At 33.0% G+C, this 22,090-nt stretch overlaps 2 protein-coding genes across 3 annotated transcripts; both read right to left on the reverse strand.

Moving 5' to 3' along the window:
* Positions 1 to 700: 700 nt before the first annotated feature.
* On the reverse strand, positions 701 to 12,035 carry LOC138314291 (dnaJ homolog subfamily C member 1-like). 2 transcript variants are annotated; one of them, XM_069254555.1, is made up of 10 exons: positions 11,866 to 12,035; positions 9,820 to 9,921; positions 8,360 to 8,406; positions 7,527 to 7,698; positions 6,835 to 7,117; positions 6,072 to 6,214; positions 4,979 to 5,098; positions 4,569 to 4,632; positions 3,665 to 4,083; positions 701 to 3,230 (listed from the first exon to the last, which is right to left on the reverse strand). In XM_069254555.1, exons 1-10 carry the CDS (start codon positions 12,010 to 12,012, stop codon positions 3,144 to 3,146), a joined length of 1,584 nt encoding a protein of 527 aa, XP_069110656.1. In that variant the 5' UTR covers positions 12,013 to 12,035; the 3' UTR covers positions 701 to 3,143. The 2 variants fall into 2 exon arrangements, with proteins under 2 accessions (XP_069110656.1, XP_069110655.1); XM_069254554.1 differs by lacking the exons at positions 9,820 to 9,921; positions 11,866 to 12,035 and adding an exon at positions 8,985 to 9,216 and having other exon boundaries at positions 702 to 3,230.
* A 4,327-nt stretch (positions 12,036 to 16,362) lies between these two features.
* Positions 16,363 to 20,109, reverse strand: LOC138314292 (uncharacterized). The gene is made up of 2 exons (XM_069254556.1): positions 19,663 to 20,109; positions 16,363 to 16,619 (listed from the first exon to the last, which is right to left on the reverse strand). Exons 1-2 carry the CDS (start codon positions 20,039 to 20,041, stop codon positions 16,567 to 16,569), a joined length of 432 nt encoding a protein of 143 aa, XP_069110657.1. The 5' UTR covers positions 20,042 to 20,109; the 3' UTR covers positions 16,363 to 16,566.
* Between the last annotated feature and the right edge of the window lie 1,981 nt (positions 20,110 to 22,090).

Raw genomic sequence — 22,090 nt, forward strand, 5'->3', positions numbered from 1 at the left:
TTTTCATTCCACGATGAAAAAAAAATCCGAGATGGCGCGAAATCCCGACGTTATCGTGACGTCACAATAGAAACATTGACGTTGCGTATTGTTTTGGAAAAAATAATCCCTGGAAAAAATAAATGGAATCGTACGTGTAAACGTATTTCATTTTATAACTAGCTAGAAAATTAATTATAAGCATTAAGTCACTATTTATTAATTTCATCGGGTTATGAAATAAATTTTGTTTGCAAACTTTTGTGAGAATCCGCGGATTCTCACAGTTTGCAAACAAAATTTCTTTCATACCCCGATGAAATTAAAAAATAGTGACTTCAATGCTTAAATAACATGCATATTTAAGTTGAAGTTTTTTAACCATTTGAAAAAAATATGACCGCCTACATTGATGTACGTCTTTCAAACAATGTTCCATCGAAAGTAGGTCAGTAGAATCGTTGCACGTGGTGAAATTCGAAAATACAAAGGGCGGTTTTCCTTCAATGTCGCATAGCCATTGTAAAATATTTTATGTGGTAAGCGTATTAGTATCCCGACAATGCCAGTGCTGGATGCAGGATAAATAATTATAATGGCAAGAAATCGAATAGTCAGTAAGAATATTTTATTCAATCCTTTTTTTACGAAAGATAGATGAAAATGTAAAGCATACTGATTTTGTAAATTACATTTTTTACTAGTTATTTTCTATAGGGGAAACATTTCACACAAGGTCGCATTATAAAATTCTGCATATATCGCTAAACATGGGTTTGTCTTTGCTTGAGATTTCTCGATTTTCCAATTCGGTATAAGCGAAGAGAACATTATGTCACAGAGCAGAGGTCAAAATAACTTAATTTAAAGATGTAGACACTTTAATTGTCCAAATATCTTAAAAAAACATCTCTGTATAGATACCGTTCTGTTCTGTCAAACTATTTACTAATTACTATGCATGTAGATCTACGATAACACGGATGATGATAGTGTCAGGGAACAGCTTTCATTATCGACTGATACATGTAAACTGAATACAATTTTTTATTTTTTAATCCGGACGATTTGGGCTGGCGACGCAACTGTCCGCATTACCGTGGGTCTACTGGAAATACTCTTGTAGACATATTTAGCTATAACTGAATGACGCCTCTGATTTTGCCTTTTCATTGTTATTTTTTAATTTTCACAGCTGGATTTCCCTCAGCTATATGGACCAAGGGAGGCAACCCTCAATAAGGACAGGATTTTTTTATTTTTTTTTTATTCGAGAATGCTTCAAGTCTCATTCAAGGTCTCTAGCATCAATATCTTATGGTTTAACATTTATTTTCTTCAGTTCATAGTTAGTCTTGATGAATCAAATTGGGTCCTCAATAAACCATATATGAACAACATTTGTCAACATGCAACAAATATTTATTGAAAGTGTAGTAGTCAAAATCAGTCACTTTTCTTGTGTAAATATTACAATTTATAGAGACAATTCAATGTAAAATTAATAGATACACATATATAATTATATGGCAATGCATCTATCATGGTAAGAATTTTTCATAAAGCTCTGTAGCTGTACATGCTATGCAAAAAGACAGATTCCTGTTTCATATGCATGCACACTTATATACATATGTATATTGCCAACCAATGCAAATTCCTGTCAATATGCATGACACATCCATGAAAATATGCAAAGATTTTTGCCTTTTAAGCTCCTTTGGTGTCTATAACAAGTTCATGAATATGTAGAAATAGATTTATTCCTTTGAAACCCTTCTAAAAGTTGTAATAAATTATATGAATGCAATGAGATGGTAATTTTAACCAGCCCATGAGGAAATAACAACCTTCTATGGTATATAGTTTGAGCTTGATAAGGTTACATTTATATCGTGTATAAGCAGAATGTGTTTTAATGATAATAAAAAAACACATTTACTGGTTAAGGTCATAAGATATAGTCTGCAACCAATCATTATACATGTATATGTACATTTGAATGCCATTACAAAAAAAAGGAATTGACAATGCTGTTAACAATTAATAATTTAGAGTTAAAACAATGTCCAGCATTTTTACAACAAATCATTAAGATTAACAACATTTCAGTGTACAATCTGTTATAATGTGATTAATGCTACAAGACAAAAAAAAATATTCACAGCTTTGGACCAAAAAATCAAATTCAACTAGTTTGTTCATGTACCCAAAGTAAATTGAAACCTCAAATTAAAAAAGTTACAATGTCTTTACCATAGCTACATGTAGCACTACTTCTGGCTTTTTAAATAACAGTTATTTAAGGTACTTTTTTTTTTTACTTCAAACTACAAAATATATTTCATGATGACAATGGTTTTGGTTTTATATTATGTCAATGTATGTTTCTGATGACATCAGCAAAGACATATATATACATAATGTACTTCTCTACTTATTAAAGATGCTCCACCGCTGACAAATGGTATTTTTTCATTATTAAAAGCAGGAGCAGACGATTTAGTATTTTTCTTCAGTTATAAAAGTTACTTACTTTACACAATTACCACCATTGAAAAATTGGAGCTTCTAATTTTATTTCAAGTTAAAAAATATGAAAAAATTATTAATTGTATCCCGAAAAAATTCCGTGCCACTATATATCCTACATGTATATGGAATGAAGTACTGATTGTGCATGCACCAAAGGTGAAGAAAATTATTTTATATTATTTTTTGTTTTATTAGACATATACCGGTATATACAGGATTAAACACCAATTATTGTTCAAATGATGAATATCATTTATGCTCTGTCAGCGGTGGAGCATCTTTAATTATCTGTAGCTATGTAAAGAAAAAATCTGACAAGAACTTTGTCCTAGATAAAATATCAAAATATTAAGTGTGATGCAATAATTATAAACTAAAAAATGTAGCACCTTTAATTTATTTAAGTAAAGAAGACTGGTGGTTTTTATTCATCAAGCAAAACTAGGTACTGATAATTATATTGTTATATGATATCATAAAAAAAAAGAACTTTTTATCTTATTTAACCTTCAAGACAGCTATACATAACACAGTCACATTTGAGAAAACTATTCACATTGGTGAATTTAGACTTTCCAAAGAAGTTTTACTGTCAATCAAATTTACAATTATTAATAAATGAGCCAACATCAGCTGGTGTCCGATTGTTTTTGTGATAACTCTTTCTTCTTCTTGACTAGATCAGCTAAATATTTGTATCGTATTATACAGTCCTCCTGCAAAAAAATAAATGAAACGTTAAAACTTAAGTTGCAGAATTTAGACTACTGCTAAATAAACTCATTGTAACCTCATAATCCAGCTTTTGAGTTATCATGGTATTTCAGAAAAGATTTTTGAAAAACTTATTCAAACCCCTATCTATAAAAATCATAAACATATTTTTATCTGAACATTATATATCCCTCCTTTAAATTAACCTAAAAATTAGGGTCATCTTTGCATTCTGAAAACTTATTTCATAGACATCTTGATTTTAATCTGCTTTACCCGAAGTTTTGTGAGAGTTCATACTGTATTTATTTCAAGGCTAATTGAGACAAGCCTTTTATCATAATTACGGAGTATATAAAGCAATTTCTTTCCTACTTTGACCAGAATTTTTTACATGCATTAAACACAAAGAAAATTTCTTCACAGAAAAACTTACCTTTGTTTTTCCAGGAATTTGCTGAGCGATTTTTTCCCATCTTTGATCAGTGCCCTTGGGGTACTGTCGTAAATTCCACTCTAAAATTGTCTGTTGGTTTTTATTCCATTGATCTCCATCACCTGTACTGTTTGAAGTCACTGAATTTTCACTAGTTGTTTCAGAATTAAATTGCTTATTTGGCTGAACTATTTTTGGCTTAGTTATCTCCCCCTGTTTGCTCTCGGGTTGAGTTTCGGCAGCAGCTAATAGCGTCCTTTCTGCTGTCTTCTTTGGTTTGGGCTTGTGACGTCTGCGTACATCCCCAGTCCTAACATCACCATTTAAATCTTCTGTCACCGTTCCTTCGTAATCTGATTTATGCGATATCATCTCTTCTGTAACTACTTGTGTCTTTTTACCTCCCTTTAACCCTCCACCTGTAATAGAAAAAAATCCCGATTAAAAATGTGTAGAATATGTATTGATTAATCAACCTCATCAGTTTTAACAGTCAAATTAAGTTTTTGTTCCCATTCGCTGTCTTATCAAAAGTGAATTCAAAGGTTTTTTCATGAAAACATGGATAAGTGGACAGAGACACAATATGCTGTTGTTGCAAAAATGCTAACAAATTATTAATAAAGGTAAAGCAGAAACCCAGAAGTCTATATTGCAAAATAAGGTCACAGTGAAAAAGACTTAAAACATGTAAACATGAGCGACCACAAAAATAAGTTGATTTACAGCAGTTCCATAAAAAAATAATCACTATCAGGCAAAGCCTACAGATATACACAAAAGAGAAATGAGTAAATAACACCTTTTATCTCCTGACAGAAATCAATCTATGGTAGTTTTATACTACAGGAAATCATATTGTGAGTTGAAATAACATTAAACATTGTGGAAATGAAATATTTACTCTGTAAAGATGAATCCAGCTTGTTAATATAAGACGTCTTTAGGGTCTTTGATTTGGAAATCACCTAAAAAACAAAAGAAGTAAGAAATATATTATACATTTTATCCACAAAGCATCAGTTAATACAAGATATAACAACACATGCTTAACCGATTCACTGGTTCAAATACTGTAAACATATACTTTATTTATATATTTAGCGGTAGTTTTATTTTAGCGCTTTTCGTAATGTCTTTGAAGCAATAATTCATGTACAACTCTTTTATAAAAGATTATTTCCAGTAATGAATCACCAAATTGCTGTATTACATATCCACCTTAATAAATCATAACTTACAATTTGTTACATTTGCACTAAAAAAGTTATGTGCGAAAATAAACATGTTTACAGTATTCCAGGTAAAACTGACCTCTGGTACGGTCCTGTTAACTACACTGGCTACCTTCTCCCATCTGTTGATCGTACCACCTGGATACTTGGTCATAGCTTTAGAAAGCTGGGCCAGCTCCTCATCCGTCCAATCACCAGCCTGGAACGGCCAGAACATGTCATTAATTGATATTGTCAAATAATATTGTGTTAATATATATTTGGTAATTACTAGGAATGCGATTGGATAATAGCCATGATCTATTTTACGACAGTTCTCTGTCCTTCTTGACTACGGGAGAGACTATACCTGACTACGGGAACTATACTAAAGTATAGTCCCCCGGGAATGAGCACGCGACCAAATATATGATGTCATAATGAATGTCATGTGACGTTCTAAATCTAATATGGCCCTTTCTCTCGGGAACAGTTCTCCTATAGTGTTGTCTGGCGAGGTATAGTCCCCTCGACCCGGGGACTATACCTCGTCAGACAACACTATAGGAGAACAGTCCCCTCTGGAAAGGGCCATAATAGAATATTAATATATATTTGGTGTTTGCTTGCTGACACAAGGGACAGAAAATCTACAGACCAAGTTGTTAAAAGGCACATAACCAAAACAGCTTTTAATTTTTAAAATGGGAATGTAAAATGAGTTTGAAAAAGTTAATAGCTTACTGTTAATGCCACAGTTACTATCACCTTCTAAACAATTTAACTAAAAAAATTAAATGTTTATTTTCATAAGCGGGTCATAGTATGTTTTCCCCCGTCGGCTAATAACCATGTGTTAGTTGACTATCACTGCACCAGATGGCAAATCAGAGAAACTCACCCGGACAGATTCTTTAAACAGAATATATTATCTTGCATTTCTGTGGTGTTGGAACCTCATCTAAGACCATAGATACAAGATTTATATGGTATTATTGTTTTTTTTTAGAAACTTTCAATGTTTGTTTCAGAAAATGTAGTGAGCGTTTAAGTGTCTGACATTTTCCCATTAAAGCAAAACACTGTGTTGGAAAGGACGAGAGTCTGGTGACAAAGAACTGTGAAAAAAATTGTAATCAGAGTTGTCTTCCCTCCTTTAGAAAATTGCTTCTGTACAAATCAGAGAAACTCACCCGGACAGATTCAGCTGCTGTGTCCTCTGCTGAGCTCGTCTGGGACATCTCCGTGTAGACCACAGGAGCGGCGTCTGTACACAACACAGGCACAATATCCACAAAATCTGGACGAGCTTTCTTTCTGGCTTTTCTAGCAGTATCTGCCAACATAATTGAAAGTACATAAATACATGTTCAGTACAGAAAATAACACCATGTTCAAACTTCTTATTGGTATGATTTCATAAACAATCTTTTCAAGAAATTCATTCTGCTGTAAATACTATATATTTCATATATTCAAACATGTGTACATGTGAGTATATCTATGACTCAAAATGTTACTGATTCAGAATGAAAATAAAGTGCATTATTAATTACTTCATTGTTAATAAGTTTATTAGCCAATTTATCTTATCTTTGGCTCTATATATATAGGGCGCGATCACGAAGGAATATCACTTGTTATAGACTTGCTCCATAACAATTTCTCCAATCTCTTTCAGTATTGATTCCTGGGCAAAGTTTCATTAACATTTAAAATCTTCCAAAGGAAAGCATTACTGAAGCTAAGGGGGAAAATCTTATGTTTAAGAATTTGAATTTTCTGTAACTTCTTTTTAGGAAGAATTTTAAGTTAAGAAACTTCTTAGGTTCAGCAATGTTGATAAAACTGGGCCCTGTCTGCCATATCATGGATATAGTCTTTAAAATTAAATTCCATAGAAATACAATGTATTAAAAAGATTGTGGAGTGTGGAACATATAAACTTTGTCAAACCTTCTTCCTCCTCCTCATCCCCCTCTCCTTCATCTGTGACAACAGCATTTCGTTTCTGCAGCCATTCTTTTAAAGCTTTGGTTGTCTCCCTTATTGTGTTTGGGAGGTCTAAAACAGACTGGACAGTCCATTTGGTCAGTTTGATTGGCCAGAGGTCAGAGACTTTTGGTCTGGGTAAGGAATCCATCTCATCTTTTAACTCATCAAACTGATCCTCAAGTTCCTGTTTGTTTTTCCTCAATTTCTTTTCAATCTTTTTTCTACGAGTTTCATGATCTTCTTCCTATTTCAGTCCAAAGAGATTAACAACTTTTAATAAATTATGCATTTTGAATGATATTGTATAATACATATTAACATGGAACATTAAAAGGTAAAAACTTATATATATGGAAGACTTTTGGATGGACATTATAATATTGTATGAAATACTCTTCAGTCATTAAATACAAGGTAATATGAAAGGTTTACCCTGGAATGTTATTTTGAAGACGGTATATTGTTACATACATATGTACATGTATGTAACATATTTGTTTGTGTGATGTTATTATAGACATTCGACCATTGCTTTATTCATCAAAACTGTTACTTAATGTAGTAGGTCTGATGAAGATAAAAATCATCAGAATAATTTGGATCCATAGTATTTGATTTTCGGAAAAGAAGAAAATTAATAACAAAAATCTTACCATAGAGAATTTTTTCTCAAGGAAAACAGACCAAAGAACAAGATATTGTCCAAGAGTCAAGATGCCACACATAAAGGCCAGTAACTCCAGCATTCCCAGCTTCCGTACTCTTCTATAGTAGAATACAGGCTGTCTCCAATCTGGTAAGCCATTCTCCAGTACAAGTTCATACCTAGAAACATCAAGGAATATCACATATAAAACAAAACAAAATGATAATAAAAAATTTAATGAAATGTTGAAAATAGTACACAAAATATATTTTTTCATCATTTTGATATTTAATACATATTTTTGTATCATATTTTTACTTTAAAGTTATAACCTCTGCCACTTTAGCAGATCTAGAAAAGGGTGTCTTTATAATGATAATATCATTAATATGAGGCAGATTTTCAAATTTGAGATGCATTTTTCCCCGACTCAAAACTTAACACTTCCATGCAGCTAGTAATCAACTGGAATCCTAGTACATACAACAAGAAATCATAAAACATAATTAAGAAAACTTTTGAAGTTGACTTTCAATAATTTGAATTCAGCTAATTTGATATTTACCGCACTATAAACAAAAAAACAAATATGACAATACAATTAATACTCTTGAAAAATCAATTATCCATTCATTTTCAGTTTTCTATTCTAAGTTTAGTTTTTTTATATTTTTATACAACATGTTCTAAACTGGGAAGTAAACAAAACAAAATTAAAAAAAAAAAAAAAAAAGATTTCTGAATCCATAAGTATATCAATTTTAGGCAAATGATTATACAAAATGTATACCAGGTATTGATATGCATCTAACAAAAATTTACATTTCACTCATCACTCACCGCTTTCTTTTATCTTCATCTTTGAGTGTTTCATAAACTGCTACAAGCTAACAATTACAAAATAGCATTTGTATAATTGCATGTTAAGAAATGTACCATAGAAATATGTCAAATACAGTGATTTGATAAAGATACCGATGTACAAAAGAGTAAAACAGAATTCATAAAGAATTCTGGTGCTGCATTTTTCTGTCAATACTTTTATAATTCGTTATTTTTCTATATTATATTAATTGTTCATTTTCAGTTTGGTCAGATTTAAATTTTAGATACGACAGATTCAAATGTTGATTTTCTATGGGTATGTAGATCTAGACAGGTTATTGGTTGATGTTAGTGAATTAAGTCAAATTTATCAAGTGTATGTACTAATGGCAAACAAATCAGTTTCATATTTTCATGCATCCATATGGGTAGTAGCAATACATATAACAAGTTGTATTTGTATATGCATGTACAGTTTATATGTATATATGTAATGTATAAACAATACATGCATGTATACATACATTTGTCAAAATGTTGTATTTTAATAATTACAGTCTTTATTCTAGTAAAATAAATTTAAAGAAATTAAATAATCAAAATCAAATATATTATTTCATCTAATTAATAAATATAAAACCTGTCGGAATTTGACTTCAGCATCCTCTTCTTTGTTTTTATCAGGGTGAAGCTGTAGGGATAGTCTTCTATAGGCCCTGCGAATATCATTACTTGTACAATCCTGTAACATAAAGGCATAACATGTTGTACATTTGTGTAAAATACCCCAGCATTAACTCTAAACCTTCAACATCTGTCAATTAACTATATATATAGCTACACATTAACTAAATGTATAAATTACAATGTGCCCAGGGTATTAATTGTTACTCATTATATAATTACATAACCTGAATTCTCAGATATATGAACACAGCCGACTATTCTAAATTCTTAGGTAGCTTTGATTCAAGTTAGACATGTATTGTAAGAGCACGAGAGTAGTGTGCCGCCAGCCGGGCTCAAATCTGCGACCCCAAACTTATTGGTCCGCCTCTCACTCACATCCTCACGCTCCTACCCTGTGCATTATATATTAATGAATTCTTATGAATCAGGGAGCCTGTTATTTCAAGTAAAGATAGTAAATTATATAGGAAGATGTTATTCCACTTCGAATTCATACACTTTAGAGAAAAAAGGCAAGAATGGCGCAAAATCCAACGTAATCATGATGTCACAATAGAGACGTCGATGTTGTGTATTGATTTGGAAAAAATAATACATTGGAAAATCAAAAAAATTGTAACAAGTTGAATTTGTATATGCATGTACAGTGTATAGGTACATGTAATGTACATGCATACATACATTTGTCAAAATGGGAATTTTAATAATTATAGTCTTTAATTCTATAACATAAAGAAATTAAATAATTAAATATATTTTTTTCATCTAATCAATAAATATAAAACCTGTCGGAATTTGACTTCAGCATCCTCTTCTTTGTTTTTATCAGGGTGAAGCTGTAGGGATAGTCTTCTATAGGCCCTGCGAATATCATTACTTGTACAATCCTGTAACATAAAGGCATAACATGTTGTATATTTTTGTGTAAAATACCCCAGCTTTAACTCTAAACCTTCAACATCTGTCAATTAACTATATATATAGCTACACATTAACTAAATGTATAAATTACAATGTACCCAGGGTATTGTTACTCATTATGTAAATACATAACCTGAATTCGCAGATACATGAACACAGGCGACTATTCTAAATTCTTAGGTAGCTTTGTTAGACATGTATTGTAAGAGCACGAGAGTAGTGTGCCGCCAGCCGGGCTCGAATCTGCGACCCCAGACTTACTGGTCCGCCTCTACTGACTGAGCTAAACGGAAATCCCCCCTTACTATTTACAATTTAAAAAACATGCTACACTACTACTCTACCCTTCCAAATGTGTTTGCCCTTAACCCAAGTTCTCTCTCGAGGAAGCCTCCAATACTTCAATTCAATTCAAAATATCTCATTGTATATAAATCATACACTGAACACAATGGGATTGTGTAATAGGCAGTTCCTATATCAACCCTTTCCCTCTTCCAGTAATGTACAACATTTTATACTTTAAATTACACATTAAATTCATTAATATACACATCCTTACACTCTCTCACTCACATCCTCACGCTCCTACCCTGTGCATTATATTAATGATTACTTATATAATTATGAATCAGGGAGCCTGTTAATTCAAGTAAAGATAGTAAATTATATAGGAAGATGTTATTCCACTTCGAATTCATACACTTTGAAGAAAAAATGCAAGAATGGCGCAAAATCTGACGTAATTATGATGTCACAATAGAGACGTCGATGTTGTGTATTCATTTAGAAAAAATAATACATTGGAAAATCAAAAAAATTGTATGTTTAAACGTACTTTATGTTATAAAGTAGTCTGAAAAATTAATTATAAGCATTGATGTAACTATTTAACTTTTATGAGAATCCGCTACGCGGATTCACAAAGTTTGCAAACAAAATTTCTTTCATACCCCTATAAAGTTAAAAAATAGTAACATCAATGCTTAAATAAACAAGTAGATTCTTCAATCAGTTATATGGCTATTTGAAAATATGATGCCCTTTTTTGATAAAAATGTTATGTTAGTTTAAAGTAATTTTATCTGTTTTCATTTCACAGAATCCTGCATTTGCGTAACAAAAGTATCCCTCAAATACAGGACTGTTCCTCAAATGCAGGACTATCCTGCATATATGGGATTTACTCCAATAATGTTAGAGGTATAGCCCAACGAGACACTTTTAATCATTACGTTGTGTTTATAAAGTTTCTGAATATTGAAGTCTTATATTATTGGATTAATATGGGAGTGTCCCTATATATTACTCCAACAATGTTAGAGGTTTAGCACGACGAGACACTTTTGATCATTACGTCGTGCCCATCACAAATTTCTCAATATCAACGTCTAATATTATCAGGTTGGGCACAACCCTGCATATCGGTAACTTATAGATTACTCAAACAGGTAACTGTTACTCAAATGGGTAACTGCTGTTACCCATATGCAGGGTTATGCTGAACCTGATTATTGGATTAGGAGTGTCCCTACTCCCATGAGAGTCGACTGGTCTGTCGTTCTTTCATCGGACGTTACTTTGCTGACTGTCGACACGACGTAATGTTTCAAAAGTGTCTCGTCGTGCTACAGTTGTTATATACCTCTAAGATTTTTGGAGTAGGAGTCTGTTTAAAAACTTTTTTACAATAGTAATCTCTGACTGGAGTAGTCTACTTTCGTAAATTTCGAGATTCATTATTTATTGGTATAATAAAGCAGTCCAAAGAGCCTGTGTGTTTCTAACAAAAAAAAAAAACGAAAAAAAAAATATGATTTCTGTTGCAAGCCAGCTGGACTGGAATCAGTCGCGGCTATCCATGATAAATTAGAATGTAACTTTTACTTTTGCTTTCTCATAATGTTTACCTTCTGTAAGCCCAACACATCATAGAAATTCTGGTTCACTTCTTCAACTAGATCAAAAAGTTCCAGATCCTCGTTATCCCAACACAGAGACACCGCTATATTCAAAGAAAGCAAAATCCACGTCAAAAACCCACCAGTGGGAGCCATTTTGACGGGAGCAGCTATTACGTATTTCGAAATGCGAATTACTTTATCACATAAAATGAGCATATCGGATAAAACTGTTGTTTACATGTTGTATTAATAATAATATATATCATGTTTATTACCATATTTCATATATTGTATCAGCATTATGGTGAGAACTGTAGTTTACTTCTTACTTAAAAAATGAATACTCCCAATTCTACTTCCCGTCTTCATAACACAGAAGAGTTCTCATTTTACCGTATTTACTCTTATCGACGCGCGCTAGCTAAATTAGAGACTATGTAGGCCCGTATATGATCAGAACATATACAGTCCTTAAAATAGAAATGATTAAATGGAGTCATGCTTCCTTTTTGATAATTTTGTACTATATCTTCAGAATATCGTATCGAAAAAATCGTTTATTCAGAATATGTACATGTATATTGTACATGAGACGGAAAATTAAATAGATATTTAAAGAAATGACACAGTTGGTGACCGTTTTGAAACTCTGCCTAATATTACCAGTTACTTGTGTGACATGACACACTTGTACAGTACTATATATATTGTTTTTACTGATGTAAAAGTCTACAGACTTTTTTTGATGTTTTTGATAATATAAAAAACTACATTGTAACAGTAAAATTCACTTCGAAGTCGGATAATAATTGTTCTATTTGTTTTCATACTTAATCCGACTTTCTGATTGGCAGATTTTTTTCTTCATATACTATGAAGAAAATATACCAGAATGGCGCGGAAACCCGACGTTATCACGATAATGACGTTACAATAGAGACGAAGACATTGCGTATTGCTTTAGAAAAAAAAATCATCTGGAAAAATCAATGGAATCGTACGTTTAAAAATATTTTGTGTTATCAAGAAGTCTGAAGTATAATCCCAAGTATTGATGTAACTATTTTTTAACTTAATCGGGTTATGAAATAAATGTTGTTTGCAATTTTTTGTGAGTACACGTACGGATTCACACTGTATGCAAACAAATTTCTTTTATACCCCGATGAAGTTGAAAAATTGTGACATCAATGCTTCAAATAGTAAGTCAAATTGGTACTAAATGTCTGATCTCAATGTTTTCAAGTCAATTAGAAATACTTTTTATAGCTTAAAATGATAACATATTGGTCATGCGCACTACGTGTAACTCGATTTCAACTTTAAGGTAAATATTTATCAATTATTAATGAACATTTGTCGATGTGTTTTTTTTTTAAATTTTTTTAGACATGTAATTTCTTTGACAATTACCGAAAATATTATCTGACTTGCAATTACAAGAAGAATGATAGCAATAGAACGCCCCCTGAAGATCTCAACGTTTTGGAAATGACGTTAACAAACGTAATATTATATCGAATATTGACTCGTACATGGTTCTATTTTAGGTCGAAATGCTATATATCGAATGTTAACCCCACGAAATCATGCATTGGCGAATGAGAATATTGGAAAATCATACCATGACATATCTAATATAAATACATGTATACCTCATAAAAAACAATTGCATTTGTATAAAATAGTGATAACGTTTAGGTCTAACTGACGAGAATAAAAAAAAAAGGAGCCGCAAAGCGTGGCATTATTCCCCGCGCCCCGCAGTTAGCATAAAAACTCAAATACATCAAGGTCAAATTAACAATTATTAAAGTACAACTTTAAATGCATGCGAGTATTGTCAAACTGAAAAAAGCAGGTACCAAAAAGAAACTGTAATTTTGTATTTTTTACTGAGTTTCCATGTGATAAAAAAAAAAAAATCCAAAAATTGAAGGTCCGCAACATAAAAGGCATAACTAGCGCAACTGACATATACAGAAAGTTTCAAGGAGCTGCATGACTTCAACAAGTTTGGAGTTATAGTCCGGAAACAAAAGGAAACAGTAATTTGGTAATTTTGACCAAGTTTCTACGGTAACGGAAATAATTTCCAAAATGGAAGGTCCATAATAGCAAAAGCACTTGTCTGATGTATTCAGAAAGTTTCATGGAGCTGAGTTAAACGGTTTAGGAGTTATGAACCGAAAAAAGGAAAGAGTAATTTCGTATTTTTTGACCATTATTCAAGTTTCCTTGATAACGGAAAAAACCCGAAAAAAAAACTCCCGAAATAGAAGGTTGCGTTGAACGGTTTTTAGTTAAAGCCCGGAACAGAATCTGGCACGACACAACAATTGTCTCATGTATACAGAAGTTCGTGTTATGTCTCCTTGAGTTCCTTCCTGCCATTTTTATAGTTCTATCTCATTGAAATATACCACCAAAACTACCAAACTGCACGCAGACCAGGTAACATTAACACTGACAAAACGTAAACCAGTCGTCTCACTCCATTTTTGCTATGCGTGAGCAGAAACTACCGATTTTATGAATTGGTCTCCACCAATGGACATGCATATCTAACCCACAGCCTTCTACGTAGGGATGAACGCTCAGCTGAAGGCCAAAAGGGAGTCGGTGTCAATGGAGACATTACGAAGAAGAGAGTCAGCAAGGAAAAGTTTTGTGTATTAAACTAAATCGATGAGGTCCCAAATAGTTACCTTGGCGTATCCCATTTATATGGTCAATATATACTATTTGTATAGTAAAGATGACGATGGAAAGGTATCATGTGCCCGAGAAGTTCAGAATTCTTCTCAAGGACTGTATCGACAGTTTTCAGATGCGCCTCACTGTAGGAGACTACACAAGAGCTTGGTAGAGACTGGAGGTCGGGATTGTCACTGGGTGCACGATATCAGTCATACTCTTTGCAGCAGCGATGAACTTGATCACCAAAGCTGTTGAGAAAATAAGTTGGGGTCCTTACCTCCAAACTGGCAGTAGGCAACCAACAACCAGAGCGTTTATGGATGACATGACGGTAACAACAAAAACGGTTGTAAAGGGAAAGTGGGCTTTGAGGGATCTAGAAGAGATAATCACTTGGGCCCGCATGAACTTCAAACCAGTCAAGTCTCGGAATATCGTTCTAAAAGCAGGCAAGGTGAAAAAGGAAAGCTTTAAGATCGGGGGAGTGGACATCCCAACAGTCACAGAGAAGACAGTGAAGAGCCTCGACAAGTGGCCATGGTTTGATGGTTCACTCAATGAGAGGAGCAGTGTCGTAGAGATGGGGAAGCAAGGAGATGAATGGATGAAGGCAGTTAAGAAGAATTGTCTCCCAGGAAAATTCAAGGCCTGGATATACCGGACAGTATTGGAGTCATCCAGTGTATTCAAGGTGTATCTTTATAAATATTAGGCCAAAAACATATGTCTGTTTAGGGTTACATTGGGCAAAAAAAAAATAGGGTCGGTAGGTCGGAGGACTTTTATATTTTTTGTGTGTCTTTCACTCTAAAATAATGGCCCGAACCGGAGTTTCAGATCGAAATCCCGACTTTTATTTTTTTTTCGTAGAAAACAAAATATAAATAGGTTCGGGGGTAAAAAATTAGGGTCGGTCGGGTTAACCCTTAAACAGACACATTGGTTTTTTTTGGCCTTACCATGGTTTTATATGTAATTATTTTTTTCATCTTTTGTTACCACATACATGTATGAATAATGGTTATTTTAGTGTTGGATGTGTTCAGTGAGTTCATTTTTTTCATTGTAAAGATGTAAAATTCATCTGATTAAACACGTTATGTGTATAAACAACAAACTGCTTGGCATTTAGACCCGGATTCCTGTCAATAACATGTAATTGCAACCTTATCTATCGTTGAGTATCTACAGTATGGTGTTCGTCCGACATATTGAAAGTAAGTGAAACTGTTTGTCTGACAGATGTGATCTTGGGCATTTATTAGTTCCCTACTGGCTATACTCAAAATCAAGGACACATTTTAGTTACGGTGGAGACCAAGCTCAAGTCACCATAATTCTATTTGTTTTAGAAACTCGTTATCTGAACTCAAGTTGAGTACTTTCTCCATTTATTTCTACAACACCGCGTGTAGCTTCAAAGAATATGGGGCTAGTTGGTCCATTTTTGTCATGTAAATTTCACAGTATGTCAATACCATGTAGAAACTGTTAGTTAGTTTATAGATCGACATGAGATCAGCAATACTCAGAATCATTGTTGTAGAGGTTGTGGTGGCTTATCTAGTCTGAAACCCATGTATGCCATGCAGTTTCATTTTCGTTAAATAATTTTTCTTTGCTTTTTATTCGACAAAGGAAATTTTACTTCTGCAAATATAACAATAAGGCATCGGTTGTGAGCGTGCAGCAATCACTTTTCAAATGAATTGGTAGAAAAAATTCATCATTTTTGCCAATTATTGCATTTTGAGATTGAAATGACTACGTACAGTATGTACTTTAAAAACAAAATAAACAAAATTGTAGTGTAAATTATTTAATAGTGAGCAACAAGTCACGAAACAAACTTCGTAAGATAATAAAGCGAAAAGGGACAAACATCAGTCAAATTCGAAAACAAACAATGAGACAAAAGGGCGACATTGGATGCCGGAATTCAAAAGGGCGCTGTTGGTGAACTTGGATTCAGCATATGAATGCATGCACAGCCGGAAGTGACGTCATTTAGCCGAAAAAATCGAAGTAATCTGGCGTGTCATAATCCCTCATCATCCACACTGAAACAATATAGAAAGGACAGAATAAGGAAAAGAGTAACTAATCGAACAACATGATGTGTAATAAAAGAATGCTGATGTTTTTTTCAAAAACACTTATTAATTTTCTCTTTTATCGTACTTGCGTATTCAATCACTCACTAGAAGAAAAATAGCTCTATGGTAGATTCTTGATTTAAACGGTTCTAAAAACTATTTAAGTCTTTTAATTCGGCTCCTTATACCCTGTACATGTAAATGTAAGTAGTTGCTGATAATGGTTTAAGGTAATTCTGCATTTGAATTATTAATAATTCGTGGTGACATGTTAAAACTTTAAGAATATAGAGACAACCGACTTGAAAATTACAGCAAAGAAATATATGTTATAAGTAAAGCATGGGAAACAACGTGTAAAATGTAAAAGAAATATATTGGGCTTACAGCTCATTAGCTACATATACTTCTATTACTACATCTATATGAGTAATTGTAAAATAGTGGACCCTATCAACAAAAAAGTAAATGACATAATGTGACAACCTATTCAATTAGTTAGGTTCAAAGACTCCTACATTCATCTTCTTTTTGTAACTACGTCGTTAATGCTATTAAATATCAACGTTAAATGTTAAATATATTTTGCGATGTTAAATGACATTTAAATTTTAATTTATTGATCGACAAATTATATTTGCACGTTAAAGATAATTTAAACACTTATGCATGGGCTGATAAACGGCCAGCCCTTCATTCAACAATATTGATGCAGTGGCTATTACAGCATTTTAATGATATGCGTCATATAATTACCAGATCAAAAATGCTGTATGTGATATTTGTAGGTTTTTATTGCAAACTTCACATATTATATTGACAGCAGGTTTCATTGACAAATGCACTTTTATATTTGGAATTACAATGTAAAACACATTTGGGCGTCATGGTCATATTAAATATATGCATTTCTTAAAAAAAATTAGTATACATAAAAAGAATGATTGATATATCAATTTCTGTTTCAGACACATCTTTTTTTAAACAACGTATGGTTTCTTCTCAATGATTCACTGAACGTAATTCATTATTATAATTTGTTTCCAATGGCAGATTTATATCCTGATAAACATATTGACATAATTAAAATATCTGAAAAGTATATCTTTGCCAGCGACCTCTGGTGAGAACATGCACTATGTATTTATATGCTGTTCTTGATTCGTTTGGTTTTTTCTTTAAATTTTCAATTTACGTTATATTGACATTAAACAGTATAAATATCCCTTCCACAAATTTTCGGCCTCTTGGCCATCTTCAGGTACAAAGAAACACAAGAAAAGCTAGGTGAAATCCATCTTGAACGTTTTGATACGTTATATTGCAATAAACTCAAAATATTCAAATTCTTTATATCAACGATAATCAAAGAAGTTATAGTTGATTTGTATTTCTACTTCTAGCAACTTAAATGTGATTACAATGTTGACCTTAAGATAGATATAAATCTACCGTGGTATAACGAAACAAAACAGCCAATTCTCTACAATAGTCTTAACTAGAACATGTCATAGAGTTCTAGATCAGAGGACTTCCTCATCCCTAGTAACATATTGCTCGTAATATAGAATAAAACACGGTACACCAAATAATCTTGTGATAGGATCCAGCTTACAAAAACAAAGTATTGAAAAATGAATCCTGAAAGAAGCACATGTCTTGTTTCCAGTGCTGAACGGAATAAAGGACATTTTTGACATCACGACATGTTCACATTTGAGAGAGCAAGTTTTATGACTTTGAGCTCCGAGGCATGTACTCTTGCCCATGTTGGATATGTTGCGTGCTTGTATATTTAATTGTGTTAAAGCGCAATAACATGTAATCAAAAGCAAACCTGCAATATAGCATCACCCATTTAAGCAAAGAGAGCCAATTTATACTTACGTTTGGAAAACATTTATTTTTCTACAACATATACCATATACCATGAAGATAAAAAAACAAATCCCGAATAGACGCATCTCATTTTGAATATATGAGATACCATGTAGCCGGTTATTTTCGCGGGGATAGTATTTTCGCGATTTTGCGGGACATGGTTAGAATCGCGAAATATTGAGTTTGGGTTTTGTTAGTTTAACGACATATTAACAGCCTGGGTCATTTAAGAACGTGCCAGGTTTGATGGTGGAGGAAAACTGGAGTACCCGGAGAAAAATCACCGACCAGCGGTCAGTGTCTGGTAACTATTTAATAAATGGTTCAATCTTACACCGTATGTGTAGAAAGTTAAGTCGCGAAAATTTAAAACCCCTAAAATTGAAATTTCCTCGTTTTATCTAAAAACGCATAAATCTTCAACCGCGTACATGCGTATGTCTAGGTTAAATAACAGAAACAAGCAACGAGTATATTGACTAAGCTTTCAAAACTACTGTTATGGATAATGTTATAGAAGAAAACTGTCGACTTCAGTTTTGCACTTTTAATTTGAATGATTGTTTCACACAATACATAAAATGACGTTTTAGATAAAAATGTGAATGAATCTGTGACTTTTAGGTTTAGCAAAATAAAAATACTGCTGAATTACAAACTTGCTACGAATGACTTGATTTCATTGTCAATGTCCTAGACCTAGACCTTATACATCAAATTGACAAAGTGTGCGGTCTCTATTTCAAGGACAGAATATGTTTTTATTTGTTTATTTACTTTCCGGTGGATGAGCAAATTGTTGAATGGCGTTTACACATAAACTTTAAGCAAAATTTAAACTGGCTGTCTATATCATTGAATTTCTATTAGAAAAAAAACCCCAAGTAACTGTACTTTATCTTAACGCATTCCTAATATTTTGACATTTTAAGGAAAGCATTTATATAGGCTTTGCCTGTTATTAAATCCTTTTGACTTAAATTTGTTGAAATGAAATGAAATATTTTGACATTGTGCACCTTTGTTGTGATAATATACATTGCATTGGTATACCAGTCAAAACACTAACGAACTTGATAAAAACGAAAACCGCATTTAAAAAGAAAACGTTTAGAGTGGCACTTACTTGAAGTCAAAAGATTTGGTGATGACCATGAGTTCAGCTGAGATCGTCCCTGATTGGGTGAATCCCACGCGTTCTGTGTGGTTCGGCGGCTGGATTGGACACCCCACGTATTCCTCCGCGGGGCTGCACGTTGTGCAAATCCGCGGTTGAAACCTCTGGAAAACATATTTCCGTATATGTTCCAGTCATCATCGTCTTCATCGCTACCCCAGGAGCTGAATCGTCTTCTTCCGAAATGTCCTCTCCCTCCACCATAAGCCCATGGGGAGTAGTCCCCGTAGTCGTCAAATCTCTCGTGTGAGTCGTCTCCCCACCACTGTGCGTGGGTTAAACTTAACAGACAGACAACTAAGATTGTTAGCACAACTGGGACTTGCATTGTGTCTTTTGAGTGTTTTCTATTGCAATCGGTAAGTTCGAGGTCCAAAGAAAGCACTGAAGAATATACAATTGGATCTCGATATATATAGGCAGTGACCCTCACAAAGGGGCCCAATGAGGGGGAACTATACATGTATAATGATTTATTAAAGGAAATACTTTTAATTTTGAAACACCTACAATGTATGTCGTATAATTTCTTAATATATACTTAATAGTATAAAACAATATGAGAAAGCTTTTCATTTTTTCCAGAATAAATTTTATTTTGCCCCCAATTGTACAGAAAGGCCCTGTTCGGGAAGTAATTGTTATATACACAATACATGTATGTGCATGAAGAATTACTCTTTCGTCGAGAAGGTGTCAGATGACGCAGTACCGCATGAGGACACCTCCCGACAGTTTTTATTGCTGTTCAATCAATTGTCATTATCCCCGAGGCATACTGCAGAAGATGTGCATGCATTTTCTGTCTGATGAATGTGTAATTGCGGATATGTCCATGTAAACTGCATTATTTAAAGTACTTACAGATCGTAATGACAAAGCATTTGTGCAGTTTTCTCATTATGCACATATAATCCATAACTTTGATAATGTTTTCAATACCATCTGCACATGTAACACCTGTATAATTATGTAATTTTTTATGTTTTATGTACACATAGGTAAGTGACGTTCTTATCCGAAGTTTTAAATTATATTATCTATTTATCACAATAGTAATCATCTAACAGGAAACAGTGCCATGTGATTTTTGTTCAAAAGACAAAATAGGTTTTAATCATTAACTTTAAGATGCAACATAAAAATGGGAATGCATGGATGTTTCGGTTTTTATATACTATATGGTAATATTTTGACACAAAAATCATAATTTAAAAATTGTTTTTTTTTTATTTTCGTTTATTTTCGTTACATTTTTTATCCATTGATTTTTTTTAAATGTGCAATGATGGTTACGATATTGAGGAATTGCATCCCATAATTTAAATTTAGATACGGTCATTGTTAGTGCTTAGGTGTGCAAACATTGTTAACAGACAAATTAAGCAAAAATAGTTTTTAGTGCTTTTTGCGCAAGAAATTGCACGCTAGTTTGTTTTCTGCATATACATTGTAGTTTGTATAGTCATTCGAAATGTAGAATGCGCGAATTCACAATTTGGCCTAATCTGTTTAAGATTATAAACTTTGATTGTGTGAAACTAAATATATTTACAACAATTCCAATCAATTTTGAAATGGAATTTTTTATGTGCACAATTGCATTGTATATGCAATGAAAATATGCATGCAATTATACTATTGATTATTTTATAGAATGTTAGGCAATATCTTTTGAAGTACACGTAAAGTATCAGTAGAGAGAATTTTTATTCATTGAGCAATCTTGTTTGACAGTGTATGCCTCTTTGGTATCGTATTGAGTTGTCAATTCCGGGAGGAAATTATCCTTATTATTTCCTGGAATCTCACAGACTATTCTTCGTGGATCTATTTATCAGAATCAATTCTTATAGGAAATGCTCTCATATAGTTTCCTGGTAATGTTGTTAACAGTGGATAAACATCGTCATTAGAATGCTTACACGGTCAGAAGTGTTTATGGACATGTATTGTCGACATGAAACGTTATAGAATAAACAATAAATGTTTATTATTAGTACACAATGAGTAACCACAGATCAACCAATGGGTGATCTATATCTGGTCATTGATTGACCAACAACTGGTCAGTATATATATAAGTGACCGATGATTGACAGGTGGTTTGAGTCATGCTTTCTGACCTAGTCCAGAAATGTTGCCAACATAATCAACAGACTAACTTAAGATTGCCATCACCGGATAATAAAGTCACGAATCCAAATAAAAAATGGTCATATCTGGTCAATAAAAAATCAAACTGAGCAGAAAATCGGTGTTAGATATGGTTTTTTTGTATGCGGAAAAAAAAAGCTCGTGCTAACAATATACAAGAAAACCAAGTTGTTCTAAACAAAATCTGTTATTTGGCAACAAGTCCCAGAAACGTAAGCAA

Source organism: Argopecten irradians, chromosome 2 (assembly GCF_041381155.1).
Source record: "Argopecten irradians isolate NY chromosome 2, Ai_NY, whole genome shotgun sequence".
Classification (NCBI taxonomy): domain Eukaryota; kingdom Metazoa; phylum Mollusca; class Bivalvia; order Pectinida; family Pectinidae; genus Argopecten; species Argopecten irradians.